General features: G+C 32.7%; 1 protein-coding gene across 1 annotated transcript; it reads right to left on the reverse strand.

Moving 5' to 3' along the window:
• Positions 1–74: 74 nt before the first annotated feature.
• LOC127085606 (uncharacterized) lies at positions 75–3031 on the reverse strand. The gene is made up of 3 exons (XM_051026117.1): positions 2824–3031; positions 1375–1869; positions 75–737 (listed from the first exon to the last, which is right to left on the reverse strand). Exons 1-3 carry the CDS (start codon positions 2906–2908, stop codon positions 217–219), a joined length of 1101 nt encoding a protein of 366 aa, XP_050882074.1. The 5' UTR covers positions 2909–3031; the 3' UTR covers positions 75–216.
• Positions 3032–16129: the final 13098 nt, after the last annotated feature.

The raw sequence follows: 16129 nt of genomic DNA on the forward strand, positions 1-16129 counted from the left end.
GAGTTCATTTAGTGTCACACCACTCTTCAAACAAGATAAACAGGCACACAAAAATAACAAGTAAAAGAGAAATCTAAAAGGAAAACTAAATAATAGTTGAGAATATTATCTTTAATCTTCATGCAATTATACAAAAGACAGAACTCATGTGACTTGCTAAAAAATCTCAATTGCCACATCTTAAAGTAAATGTCTATAACTCAATCAATTACATATTTAGGCCAAAGGGGACACAATAACCTGATCAAGAACAGGACCACAAAGAGAACCAAAATCATCAATTCTAGTATGATAGAAAGAGCTATAGAATGTGAGTCTAGTCCTTGGTGCAACAGCTTTGAACTTGAAACTCGCAGTTATGAATTTACCCTTCCCTTCAGATTTAAAAGGAACTTTAAAGGTATCTTTTGCAGCAAATGCCTCAACCATCATTGATCCATGACAACCGTTTTTCGCGTCTCCGACCGAGAATGTGATCTTGTAGACTTTGTTGGTAACTGTTCGGATGATTTGTGCAATCGCGCTTTCTCTGCCTGCGACAAGCTCGACCGCTCCTAGTCCGAATGGGACGTTGAAGTGGTTTGCGTCGATGAATTTCACGGCTTTGAGAGACTCGACGATCCAGCCGGGGAGCGGTGAGAAGAGATCCTGTTGTTGTGGTGGGAGGAGGACGCCGTTGGTTGAGTTGAAAATTGGGAATGGACCCTCCTCAAAGCTTGGATTTTTAACCAAATTAGCTGCAATGGACCATAGATTATGCAATGGTTAGATCAAAAAATGAGAGTTTGATACACTAAACACCAAAAAAATAGCAAGTAAAATTAGATGGATAATGTTATGTATCATTTTTTTTAACTTGTATTCGGCTTGCGACCGACTAATACAAGGGGATCAATCACACCGTCCACTAGCAGAGGCTTATTTAAAGCCAAAGCAAAGCTCTGTATGGACTCACTGAACACAGAAATTGTTAACATCTAGCAGGATTCGAACCTGAAATCTTGAGAGGAGCGCAATCTCAGAACGATAATGTTATGTATCTAATACACTACCAAACTCTATCTATGTGGCTTGGAAATCGATATGGTACTAACACTTCAAATTGAAGGCGTGGTCAGTATTCAACACAACACCGTCACATAAGATACATGGTGTCTGGTATCTATGTCTGTGTCAGTAGTTTATAGGTAGGGATCCAATTTTCTTCTACTCTATAAATGTAATTCACCATAAAGACAAATGCTAACAAACACTTCAAGAGCATTAAATAAGGAGTCAAAAATGGAAAGTATTCATTTAAAATTTCAACTTTTTTGGTCAAAAAAAGTACAAGTTTTAAAGTGTATTTGGTTTCTAGTTGCAAACATTCATTACCTCTGGTTGGCATTGGAGGATAAAACTCTCTGATAGCAATAGCATCAAGAAGAGGACCACAAGCAGGATCTTCTTGAACACCAGGATTATGAAAAGTCACTTTAGCAACATTAGAAGTAGCCTTAAATCCCCAAGCAATAACATCACCATTGAGACTATACAATGTTTGCAGAGGAACATCACCCGTTTGCGGAAGCACAGAGATTCTCAAAACCTCCTCTTGTGCACAAGTCCTCGATGCACCGAGAATTAAAGCGTAACGTTGACCGGCTTTGACCTTAATTGTTTGAGAAATTGAAGCTTCGTTACCTAGTCTCACAGCATGTGTTCCATGAGTCACTGGGAAAAACATTCCTCCTGGTTGTGGACCTCCAGATACATACTCGACCAAACCGTTGATTTCCCATTTTGGTAGCGAATTTTTTCCGATGAGTTTTGTTTTTAACAGATCTTTAGGGTTTGGCTTCTCCTCAAAGTTTCCATTTTGAAGATAAACTGCAACAGAGTAAAAAAGTTACACAGAAACAAACATTAGATTCTATTCTAGTACACTCTAAAGCAATGTAGTCAAGCAGATCTTAAGTAGGATCGATCGTAGGATCGTTCAGCTTGTGAAAAATCATAAAACTATGATCGTTAGAACGACGACACGTAAGATCATACCGACCGGAAAATGGTAAATTCAATTTACATATATATACTTATACATACACGTACACAAAAACATGAAAATTATAATTCAGGCCCAAAAAAAGTCCCAACACGTTTTTGATCTTACGATCATGCACTCGGTCTTGACCACACTGCTGTATAGTCTATAGTCTCATATTGAGGGTAACAATAGTCTCTAATCCTCCACTCTCCTCAATTCAACGAGACAGAGATTTGGATCCTTTTCGATTAGAATCCATCACGAGAGAGTTACGTTTACGTTGACGATCCCACCATTAAAACCAATTTTATCCACTTGTCCAGCAAATTCTAATGGTGAAATTACCAACATAACTCCATCATGTCGGATTGGAGAATGTCGAGGATTCAAATCCACAAATTTACGATCGCATATCTCTACACAGCTATCAACTGATCTGACTTGACTACAATCCAAAACAGAAAATAACTAAAAAAAAATCAGTACAACATTTGAGGTAGAAACAAATTAATTGCTATCAACTTAATAAATAATCAGATCCAAACACAGTATCTATCATTGCTAACTTACTCAAAGTTCATCATAAATAACAACAGATCTTAAAGCTAACTACAAACATTTATATAAAAAACAATCCTATAAACTTGACTACAACAAACACATGAAAGTAAAGTGAGAAAAATCAATATACATAACAAAACACATGAGCAAAATGTATGTAAAATATCAGTGATTAAAACTTATCCAATCCAAAATATGAAAACATGAAAACAAAGAAAATGCGAACGTTATTATACCTTCTGGTATTCTAGGCTGAAGAGAAGCAAAAGCTGAAGCAACAAAGAGAAAAGCTAGGCAAACTATAGAAAGAGGCACCGCCATTTGAGCTTGAAAGTAGAGCTAAGTATGGAAGTGGAAGTGAAGTAGAAAGAGAGGTTGGGTTTGTTTTTATATTGGAGAGAGAAAAGAGTGTAGGAAATTATGATGGATAGCACTCACCAAAAATCACGTAGAAAAAGCTCTTTTTGAATTAAAAATTGTGGAAAAAGCTATTTTGGACGCACATGTGTTGTGTCTAAAGTTCAATGTTTTGGTGAATTTTTTCAACCGGGGTTTTCTCCATAATTCATGCTGTGGGTTTTAATATTAAATATTTTTTTATTAAAGAAAGTTTATGTGAGTTGAATTATCATAGTTTATTTCAATAATTATAGATTATTTATTAAAAAAAATATATTTGTATCTTTAAATAGAAATTGAACTCACATTTTTATAAACTAAAAAGAAAAAACACGTTAATATTTAAAATCAGTCTTTCAACCAAACACACAGTAATATTTCATAATGTGTGTTTCACACCAACTCTTATTTGTTTATTGATTTAATAATGTCGGTGGTTTTATTTTATTTTTTCTTTAATGCTCTATAGAAATTACGTTTTTTTCTTTAATGTATACTCTAAATTTAGCTGAGTTTAAGAGAAAAACTGTGTTAAAATTGGGCGTAGGTGTGGGTTTCTCCGAACTTTAAGTTCGGGATGAATTTGAAGTGTTACATGTGTCTCACACTCAAACTCATTGCACTATTGATTTTATGTAAAATTATGTGTGAAACTTATCACACTTACACTTTTTAATAATTCTTTGTAAATGGTGAATCAAAATAATATAATTATTAAGTTGAAAAATATTATTAAGTAAATTAAATCTATATATTTTATTAAATTTAAAAAATTATTCACAATTTTGATCCCCTTTTACCGTTTGTTTTTAAGGTGTATATAGATTAGGTTGGATTGAGTTTGACTTAACTCGTTACCCAATCCGTTCAAATTTCAATGGGTTGGATCGTCATCCAACCTGCAATTTCATTGTTAAAACCGATATGAACCGACCCGTTCATTTATGACGCTTGCAACGCGTGCTCTTAAACCTTGGGCATGTATGTGGTCTTCTTGTTGGTTGTAGAAATCTTTGAATACTTGTGTGAATCTTGGGGGTTCAGCATATAAGGTGAGTGAAACTTATGTTATCCACCTTGTTACTCCCACTGCATGAGCTTCCATCCTTCTCTGAAATTCGGATGCCGGTTGATTTTCTTGAACGTGCGCAGCATGTTGCTGCACCTGAGGTTGGTAGAATTCTTCTTTGTTTCCTGCTCGATTATCCTCTTGATCTTGTTTAGCTGCTCCTGCTGGGTGATTATGTTGAAGCCTCCTAATTGTCGAAGCATTTATAGGTGCTTTTGGACCTATCATCGCATCATCTGGGTATGTGGGTACTCTGACTCTCCTGCATAATTCATTAATAACACAAAAATATCCACGAGATCGTTGTGCAACGTTAGCCATATTTTTAATATTTTCATAAATTAAATATCATACATTAATAGGCTCACCCCTTAAAGAGCCAAAAGTCATAATCACCGCTTCACAATAAATCGTTATTGATTAGAAGCAACTTCTAGAGTTTGCACAAAGAATGAGGCTCATGCCCTAGGGATTTGGCAAAAGTCAGTGGTTCTAAGTCGTAGCGCTAAGTCACACTCAATCACCCATTCAACCCCATGTCTACAAAAAGTATCAAGCATTTGTTTGGGCCATCGTTTCGTTTATAACACGATGCCCATTTCTATAATTCCTAAAAGCACGGAAGGGAGGAGGTTGAAGATTCAAAATATGATTAATAGCACTAGCAGAGTAGTCGATGCACTTACCTCGCACATCACTAAAAGCAACTTTTACATAAAACTCGAGGCCAGTAGTTTTGTTGGTGTTTTGAATTAAATTATTAAAATTTTCCCATTGTCATTGTTGCAACATTTCCACCACTTTTTTCGAAACCTCTCAGGTCATCGCATGCAAATGCTCTTTCTCTCACGATATGGTAGTCAACCAACTTTAAATACTTTTCCGCATTTGCTTCATAAAGAAATTTTGGATTTGGAAAAGTTGGAGCATTTGGTGCGGGAGTAGCGTGTGATGATAAACCTCTTGAAATTTTGCCTCTTTTTGAAGTCATTATACTTGCAACAACACAAAAAATAATAATTGCACAGAGAAAATATTAAGTAGAAGATGGTGATTAGAAGATATTTGAGGTTAAGAGAGATTAAATAAAAGGGTTGTGATGAAAAGAGATTTGAAAATATCTATTTATAGACAAAATTGTGTTCTCATCGCGCGCATCATGTGTTCATTGCACGTGCATTGCTAACAGTTCTTCCAATGTCTCTATCGCGATACTAATGGATCCCATATTCTCCAACGTCTCTATCGCGCGTGCTATGAAGCCACAGCGCACGCGATATAGCCCTATCATGCGTGCGATAGGCTGCGTGATTATTTCAGAGGCATTCCTTTTTTCCTTTTTTTTCTTTCTTTCTTCTTTTCCTTTCACCTGTCTCTTCTCTACTTTACTTTTCACTTACGTTCTTTTTTGGGCATATAACATATAAACATTGTCATGTTTTAATTAAATAAAATACAATCCAAATTTTTAAAACACACTTACTGATGGGTTGCCTGTCACCTAGCACTTCTTTACCGTCATTAGCTTGATGTTTCATGCCTAAGGCACGTCAGGCGCAAGGGATACCCTCACGCCGGATAATTGTCATTTATTCCTTCCTTTTTCATCCTTGATACCTTTGATGGTATCATGTTTCTAGATCATCTTCATATGGTGTCCATTCATAAGCATTAAACACTACCTTTTCATTATTGAACTTTAAGCTAAGTTCTCTTGTTTCCAAAACTATTAACGCTTCGGTCGCAAATAATGGGCGTCTGAGAATAACGGAACCATCTGTGTTTCCATTCATGTCTACTACCACAAAATCTACAGGAATAACTAGACCATCGACATGTACTAACACGTCTTGTAAAACACCATGAGAACGAGTAACAGATAAACTAGCTAAGATGAGAGTTACATTACTAGGGATGATCTCTCCCAAATTTAATTATTTCTCCTTATTAAGAGGAATTAAATTGATACTCGACCCTAAATCACATAGAGCATGTGGGATTTCTACCCTTCCAATAGTGCAAGAGATGGTAAACTTGCCTAGATCCTTCAGTTTTTATTGGCATTGTTTTGAGCAATGTCGTATCACATTTCTCAGTCATATTTACCTGCTCTTTATCCAGCTTCTGCTTTGTACCAGTTAATAACGCCTTCATAAATTTAGAAAATTTTGGCATTAGATTTAAAACTTCATGAAAAGAAATACTTACTTGAAGTTTGGTTAACATCTCTTTAAACCTGGTAAACAATCATGCCTCATCTTTCTGTAATGGTTTCTTCTTAATGAATGGATAAGGCGGTTTCATGTAATCGGGTAGCTCTGAGTTAGGGTCATTAAGAATTTGCTTCTTAGTCCTTCTCTAAGGTGAGTTTCTATCTATCAATTACTCAATTGTGACCCCCTTCTCAGCTTGGTCACTCTGGTTTTCACTCTCCTCTTTCTCAAACCCTAATTTATCCTCTTCAATCAAGACCCCTTCCACTTTTTCATCATCATCTATGTTGGTGATAACCTCAAAATATGCTTCCAAAACCTTACAGGTCTCATTTTTAGGATTATCCACAGTGTTACTTGTAAACCCTCCACAAGAACTAGGTAAAGAGGCTATTTGCCAAGATAGTTGACCAATTTGCATCTTCAAACTTTGTATAGATGCATCATGGTTCTTACTCAATATTTCATGTTGTTTATTTACCTATTCAAAACTGATATGAGTGGCCTGAATGAATTTATGGAGGGTTTCCTTAAGGGGTGAATGTGTCCTTTGGGTTGGAGCCTGTTGATTTTGCTGAAAACCCTGATTAGCACTTGTATTTTGATTATTTCTCCATCTGAAGTTTGGGTGATCCTTCCATCCTGGATTGTAGGTGTTAGAATACAAATTATTTTTCTGAAAATTTGCAAATTGAGCTTCTTGACTCGACCCTTCCAAAGAGCACATTCCATTTGCATGTCCCTCTCCACAGAAATCACATTTCAGTGTTTGTACCTGACTCATGTTGTTTGACTCAAGCTACTTTCAGCTAGCTTTTTATTCAACAATTCAATTTGAGCTAAAAGTGCAGTATGAGTGTCAATAGCTAACATACCTTTTAAAGTGCCTGCAATTTCAGTTTTCACCAATCTTTCGCTCTGTGAATGATATTCATTTAAGCACATATTTTCAATCAAGTTTTTAACATGTGGTTCTATCATAGTTCTGACTGTGCCTCCCGTGAAAGCATCTAGAAGCATGTGCGTTTGACCCTTAAGACCTTTAATAAAATTATGCATTTGCTTCATGTTATTCATGTCATGATTTGGGCATCTGCGTAATAAAATTTTAAACCTTTCCCATGAGTCATACAACGATCCAGTTTCTTGTTGCTCAAAGTTTGTGATTTTAGCTCTTATGTTCAGCAAACTGAGTGATAGTAAAAAAATCTCTCCAAGAATCTGTCCTTCAGCTCTTTCCATGTTCGTATAGTTCTATTTGGAATGAAAAGCAATCAATCTTTAGCTCTTCCAATTAGCGGGAAACTAAACAGCCTCAGCTTGACTTGGTCTTCAGTGACATCAGTTTTTCTGCACATTCAGGATGTTTCATAGAAGCGGACAAGGTGCTCCCACGGGTCTCAAATTGCGTTCCTGTCGAACGGATTGTCTCTCAAACCGGAAAGCACTGAATTTTTATGTCAAAGTTAGCAGGTTTTACCAACATAAACCCTCTAGAAACCTGTCCTTCATCAGTCCTCTTGCAGTAGTCCCCCACAGTGGGTGGTGGTGGTACGGATGCCATGATGATTTCCTCTTAAGAGTCTGAAGAAATAAGTGAACTTTCTTCTACTAACGTCCCTTGAGTTATAGTCAATTCTCTAACCTATCTCCTAATGGCACGTGTATTCCTTTCAATTTAGGGATTAGGCGGTGTCAATTCTGATCCTGAGTTGTGCATACACAAACAAGAAATACCTCAGTAGCACTATAATTAAACAATTTCTGAGAAAACAAAAATAAAAACTGAATTTTAAAATGTTGCAGAAGCGTTGACTTGTTGAAATTATCAACAGTCCCTTGCAGTGGCGCCAAAAACTTGATGACTTCTTGGCAAGTGTACTGATAATGTCGCAGTAATAAAAAGAGTATCGAATCCACATAGACTACTATTTAACAAAGCAATAGTTATGCAAGTGTAAAAAGTAACAATTGGGGGGGGGGGGGGGGGGGGTCAAGTTTATAGTTGAAAATAAAAGAAGTGTTATGATAATTTAGAGAAAATGGTCAGGTTTTACCCATAATCCCCTATTTCTCCCCTGTTGATGTCTAATGCATTACATAAATCAAGCGTCATTATATTTTCACGGCGAGTTAACAAGACTAGTATACTCAATCCTTTTGTGTATAGTTCATTTATTACTACTAGAGGTCTTATATCCCCATTCAACCGGCCTAAGTGAAATCAGGTGATGGTACAATACGTTAACTCTAAAGTCACTACTCGAGGTCTCCTATCCATATTCAATCAACGTAAGTATGATAATTGGCCTAGATCGGACGCATCGGCTAATGGTCAGTATTTCATATACGTATACAATCAAATTAACAAAGTATCTCAAATAATGCGCTTTATGTACAAGAAGCAATTAAATATAAATATAACTAAGATAATTCATGCAACATCAAATTAAACATATTTCCCAACAGGTTTGAAACAGGTTCATCAAACAAAACCTAATCTAAAACTATTTAGCTACTCATAATGATAAAGTTATGATACCAATTGATAAGAATAATATTACATAAGAATTCCTTGAAGATCTGGCCTCCAATGACTTCGAATGGGCTCTAAAACTCACTTCCGGTGTTATAAATCGTACCCTTTTATCTCCAATCATAGAACCCCTAAAAAAGTTTAAAGTCTGCCTTTTTATAGCCATTAAATCATACTAGAATGTGTCAGAAGTTTCCCAAAAAAAGGGTCAATTACGCAGGGAATAGATTGCATCGCGCATGCGATGCTGCGTTGGCAGCTCTTCCCCGTGCATGATGCCATTTTCCCACTTTTCTATGGTGTGCGTGATGCAGCGCGTGATTATTTCAGTAGCTTTCTCGCTTTTGCTCTTTTTTCAGTCAAATTTCTCTAAGTCCCTAACTCTTTATACTTGGTCAATTTTGCTCCGCTCTTTGGCCATTCATCATCAAATTTGATCATCTTCGACTTGTTTTTCTTTGTTTATTCGACAGAAAACATACAATGACAGAGTATCATCAACTACCAATGTCACTCCTAATGGTTTTAATTCGAGCAGAAAATTGATTTTCACAATAGGCAATGAAATTATAAATATGAGTCCTACTTTCAGATTTATTATGCATGAGAAAATTCCAAGTATATCTACTAAAATCATCCACAATGGTGAGAAAGTATTGAAAACCATCAAGAGAAGGGACAATGATGGCCCCCCATATGTCCATGTGGACTAATTCAAAACATTTAGATGCAAGGGAATTGCAAATGGGGAAAGGTTGTTTACATTCTTTAGCTAAAATGACAAGCAAGGAAAATATATTTTTTTATTATATTTGATAAAAGGAAAGAACCGAGACATATGATGAAGAACCTCATGAGAGGGATGGCCTAACCTATGATGATATAAATCAACATTACTAGAAAGCACGTAAGTAATCACATTATCAGAGTTACAAGTAACTTTGTGAGTAAAATGTGTGTTGTTGTAAACAAGTTGAAGAGTAGGAAGTGTCTGCAAAATGAAGAGTATGAGATGTGTTAATTGAAATCTTGACATAATTTTGAAATAGAAATAGGGCTAAACCTAAATTCAGGGATAAAGAAAACATTATGTAAGATTAATGAGCGTGCAAGAATTATAATGCCTGGGAAATTTGCATTGATGTGGTTCTCATTGAGAAGTTGAATGTGGATGGGATCAATGAACTTAATGATAGAGAAGCGTTTGATGTAGGGGCATACATGACCAGATTCCCCTGAATCAGGAATCCACATAGAGAAAACGGTGAAATCAGTAGCTAACCTGAGATTGTGTGTGAGGTGAGACCTTTGTAAATGTTGGAATGTTGAGCCTCTATATTTGATTATTGTAAAAGGAAGAGGGGATGTTGATAATCTTCCTTTGAGATAACACTATCTTTATCTGCATGAGCATTGGACTTGGAATCTGAAGGAGGTTTGTTGTTCTTCATGCGATATCCCGGTGAAAACTCGTGTTTGAAGTAACAATTGTCCACCGTGTGACTTGTTTTATGGTTGTTGATGCATATCATGGAACCTTTCGTAGAACCTCTTCCTCTTCCATGACCAATTGGAGTAGAGTTGTTGGCGTAAAGGATTATTGGTGTTACATCGGATAGAGAAGGTGGGATAAGTTCTGGTTGAGCAACCATGGAGTATACACGAATGAGATTTGGAATTGGACTAAGAAGAATTATTTGGGTGCGAATATTCTGATAGTTATCATTCAAACCCTTGAGGAAACATGAAATATACTCGATGTGCTTGTAATTCCTCACAACTTTGGCTAAATCACAGGTACAAGGGACGAATCAGGAACATGAAGGATAATAATTTTTAAATCATTATGAAATTTGTGTTGTTGTAGTAATCACATACCATTTGATAGTGATTGGATTTCTAAGAACTACAAACACTATACAAATATTCAAACTTTGTTAATCACATGCAAAGTGTTCGACAAATTGTTTCAACTAGTTTTTGTGTGTTGTTATCATTGAAGATAAACCTTTACTATAGTAGAGTATTCAATTTGTTATTTAAAGTGTTGTTAATCAACTTGTGTATTATTATCATATCATCAACACTCTTACGCATATTTTGGTTATTCAATAGTAGGTTCTGTTAGCCAATTTTTTATCTGAGAAATATTTGAAACTTGCTTCCGCGTCATAAATTTTTCTAAGTTAAATTTTCGGATATGTTTAACTTGAGATCTATTCATCCCCTTTAAATCTAGACTTATCGTTTAACACTAAGTTCAGTATGGAAAAAAAAAATCTCATCAAATACTATATTATATAGCACGTAAAAAGGTCTACTGCATTCTGAAAGTTTTGTTGAAAGAGAAATATAAATTATTATTAAAAAAAAGTATATAAACTAATAACTTATTTATACAATCAGTGAGCCTAAAAGATTAGGCAAAGATTCTAACTACCCAAGACAAAAAATAAACTAACAACTATATAATAAAAAAGGTAAATTAGATAGATTGGATTTCTAATATGATTAACCGCATCATGACTTCATTACATATTTTTGGTTCCACCACATAACAAAAATAGTTTGTGAGAGTTATATAAATTGTAAATTAAGTTGTGACTAATTCTTACATATAAATATAAACTAATTGATTTCAATAATTGTTTGTATTTACTATCTTCAAAGTTTACATGTTAATATCGATTCAAAAGCATATCATTTGATATCGTTCTTTAAAATCACATTCCTCTACTTCATCATGTGAAATGTATTCACCCTTTACTTCTACGTTACAGGAAAAGCTATTAATATCAATATGACCCTTATAGAGTTAGAGATAGCATGTGTGCTTAATTTTTTTGTTTAAAGTTTGGTAAAAATGTAGTTTTAATCTTTTATTTATTTTAAGCTTTATAATTTTATCATGTGTATTTTGGTTCTGCCGTGATAAGAACTAAAATTTATGACATGATTATATAAAATAAAAAAGTAAATTAAATACAAAATTCTTTATATTTATATGTACTTGAGTTGAAAAATAATTTTTAATATAAAAATTAGTCTAAATTTAAAGGTTATAAATTTTAACTTGAAATGAAATATATAAAAAAATCAATTTTATGTGAATTTTATATTGAAACCAAACATAGACATGTGTTATTTGCATGACTTGATGATTCATTATAATTTATAACATATAGTTCTTTTGGTTTATTAAAAGAAAATGTTAATTAGTAGTAGCTCACACAGCCTTAACTGTGCTGGTAATGGTAAATTTATAGGTACATTTTGAAGATAATTTATTTTTGAATTATAGGTACATTATACATAGTAGTTGTAGTGGGTAGAGTAGAGGAGTGTGGGAGAAGAGACAATAGCACGTGCTAACGGGCCTACAAAGTCAGGTGCTAGTATACTAGAAGATCTTTTTTAGGGCAAAAATAGCACCTACTACCTTTTTAAGAAAATGGGAAAAATAAAATTTTCCATGTTCTTTTTTCCCACTCAAAAAAATAGTAATGTTTACATCACTTTTAAAATCATTTATACATTATGCACTGCAATTTTCAACGTATTTATATAGTAAATAATGTTTTTTTTATAAATAAAATATAATATTTATAAAAAAATTGTTTTTAAAATTATTTTTTTAATATAAATTTAAAATTTATTATTAACCAATTTTATTATTGCATTAATCATAAAAATATATGTTATTAATCACTTATTTTACTTATAATTTATTAACTAAATTTATTAATTTATTAATCAATGAAATACACAATATTAACCAAATTCTGATATTAAATTATAAAATATAAATAAATTATTATATTTGATATTATCTAATGTCAAAATTTGGTTAATGTTGTGTAATTTAGTTGTCAATAAATTAATAAATTTGGTTAATAATTTATAAGTAAAATAAGTGGTTAATATATATATATATATATATATATATATATATATATATATATATATATATATATATATATATATATATATATAGGGGGATTGTGGGGTGTTAATGTAATAATAAAATTGGTTAATAACAAACTTTATATTTATATTTAAAAAATATTTTTAAAAAAATTACTTTTTATAAATATTATTATTTTATTTAAAAGATTAAAGAAATGAATTTCTGGTGACCTTATCATCATGTAAAGCGGAGTATATTGCAGCTTCACTATGTGCATGTCAAGTTGTATGGTTAGTTAACCTAATTGATGAAATTGAAGGCAAGAATCGTGGAGCAGTGACTCTGAAGATTGACAACATATCAACCATCAATTTGCCAAGAATTGTGTTGCACATGGAAGTAAGCATATTTAGATGAAATTTCACTATCTTCAAGAGCAAGTAAGCAATGGAAGGCTATGCTTGTAGCATTGTAAAAGTGAAGATCAAATAGGTGACATCATGACCAAAGTTGTGCAAGTTGAGTTATTCAAAAGGTTTAGAAGTATAATGAGTGTAAAAAATCTAAACATAATGAATCAGGTAGTATGTAAAATGTATAATTCGTAGTATTAAATGTTACCTAATGGACAAGTAACAACTAGTTAGTTATAAAAAACTTGTTATACAATCGGATTTGTCTTAGGATGTTAGCTAGCCTAAAGAAAACTAACTTTGTAAAATTGGTTAATGCAATATATCATCTCTTTTTTTAATCTTTATGTTTCTTCTAATTTTTAAATGTGTCAGGTGTAGAATATAAAAACAAACCCGAACAAAAACCTTTTGCGTGTGTATTACTTGAGTGAGGAGTGTTTGCGCATGTGGTTGTATCAATCAAGTGAAACTTAATCTTGTTCTTAGGAGAAGCTTGTTCCAACATGTACCTGCATATTTATATGCGGATTTACATGTGATTTTGCAGTGATTTTGTCCGCAATTAAAATAAGAAAATCACATTGTGTGTCTCGAGCTTTCTTTTCAAAAATGACAAAAATGAACTTTTATAAAATCACTGCAAAATTTATAGTGTTAGAGAATTATCATCTTATTTATTTAAATATACATAGTTATCGGCAAACACATTTAACAACACTGATAAAAATGATATTTCAAATATTTGTTCAACCTTACAAAATTAATTTGTATCATTAGAAAAATCAAACATACGTTTATTAAAAAAATAACCTAATCAAAAATAAGTTTATTCAATTTTACATTTAAAAAAATGAATTTTATATCAATTTAAATTTTAACACTTTTTAATCATGCACATGCTCTCTCAGGGTGCAAGTGTTTGTTCCGTGTCAAATGGATCTTAGGGGTCAATTGAATATAGACCAATGTTAGTTCTTAAATTAACAATAATATCATGGTTTAACATTAGATCATGTTCTCAAAATAGAAACAAAACTTTAAGATACATGTGTGGGACCAATAAAATGGCATGTTTTGATTACAGAGCCATGGCATGTGAGATCTTCTCATTTCATTGGAAGCTTCAATAATTCCAAAAACTACAGAGCACAGGATAACCGAAATTTGAAGAATACAAGAACCTGCACTTGCGTATAGCAGTGATTTGTATCCCATCTCATGCTAATTTCTGACACATTGAAAGAAGATAGTACTATATATATCCACCTCAAAATATATGATTTTTTAAATGAATTATTTGTCTCATTTAATAATTTTTTTCTAAAAAAATGTTCGCCACAATAATTAAAACATACACACTCAATTAAAAAATTTTTTGTCACGAAGTTTAATGATTGATTGAATAAATAAGATGCACCGTATTTTATTTTTAAAAAATAAATATCATATATATTATTGATTTTTAAATATAATTAAAAAAAAATTAATTTAAGATATGCTTCGAATCTCACCGTTTATATTTTTACTCTTTAAAAATTGTTTATTTTTTTTTAATGAATGATATATTTTTTTGGTTTTTTGATAATTGGAGTTTAGATAATCATAATTTATTATTAAAGTATTCGTTAATCAGATTTTACTCTAAATCTAACTTATATGTAACTGCTCCAAACATGTATGCATCATTCTTTGGGATGAATTGTAAGACAAAAAAAAATCTTCAATATTCTTTTATCTTAAACGAAATATTTTTGTGCTCTTACAATCTATCTCACATAACAGTGTTGAATTTGTTATTGTATTTTTGGAATAACCTTCTTATATTATCAATTAAAGAAAACACTCAATAACTTATTATTTTTTTCGGTTGAAAATATTGAAAAATTTATTCTTAAACATGCTGTAAATTGTAAGCAATTGCAGTACAAAAAAATGGTGAATAATAAAAAATTGAAAAGGAAACAAGACATGTTACTTTCAATTTTTTATCATTCATCATTTTTTGCAAGTAATATATTACCTCAGTTTTTTTAATAAAACCGAAGGGAATTTTTTTTTATAAAATCGAGGGGAAAATCCTTAATTTAACAACGCTCAAGATATGACAACACATCAATTCACAAGAAACTCTCTACATCCACCACTATATATCTTGTTCTCTTTCTTGTAAAAGTATTTGCCATGAAAATATTTTATCGAGAAAATAAAATCTTTAAACGGATCGCTGGGATGGATTGCAACTGCAGGAAAAAAATCTCATGGTTGAAACTGATAACTTATCAGTAATTGGATGCATGCAATCCATTGAACTTTAAAAGAATGTGCACAAAAGGTATACAACACAACAAAATCTGGATAACAAAAAAAAATTGTTATCCATGAATAACTTGAAAAAATTTGTTATTCTCCAATAATCCATTGTCAAAATCTAGATTTGTTTAAACAATATATTTTAATATTCTATGTAAACAATGTAATTAAAAAAACTTACTTCTATCGGTTTTTAACGGAAACCGAGAGTTACCTGGAACCTCACCTCGTTTTTTAATAGCATTGTGATCTCTCGAAACCTTCAGCACTTGGACTTCTCCATGCTCGATTACCCCTCTGACAAAATGCAACCTCACATCAATGTGCTTGATTCGCTCATGATATGATGAGTTCTTCGACAGGTGTATAACACTTTGGCTATCATATTTAACAGTGATAACTCGACCTTGAAGTTCCATCTCCTTTGCAAAACCTTCAAGCCACAATGCTTCTTTCATAGCTACAGTGAGGGCGATATATTACGCTTCAGTGGTTGATAAGGTAACAACCTTCTGAAGTGTTACTTTCTAACTGATTGTTATGCCAAACATAGTGAACACATATCCAGAAATAGATTTTCTAGAATCCATACAACCTGCATAATCAAAGTCAATATACCCTTCGATTTCTGCTTTACTATTTTCATCACATGTTCCACCATATATCAGGACTATATTCAGAGACCCATTTAT

This window comes from Lathyrus oleraceus, chromosome 5, assembly GCF_024323335.1.
Source record: "Lathyrus oleraceus cultivar Zhongwan6 chromosome 5, CAAS_Psat_ZW6_1.0, whole genome shotgun sequence".
In the NCBI taxonomy this organism is placed as follows: Eukaryota; Viridiplantae; Streptophyta; class Magnoliopsida; order Fabales; family Fabaceae; genus Lathyrus; species Lathyrus oleraceus.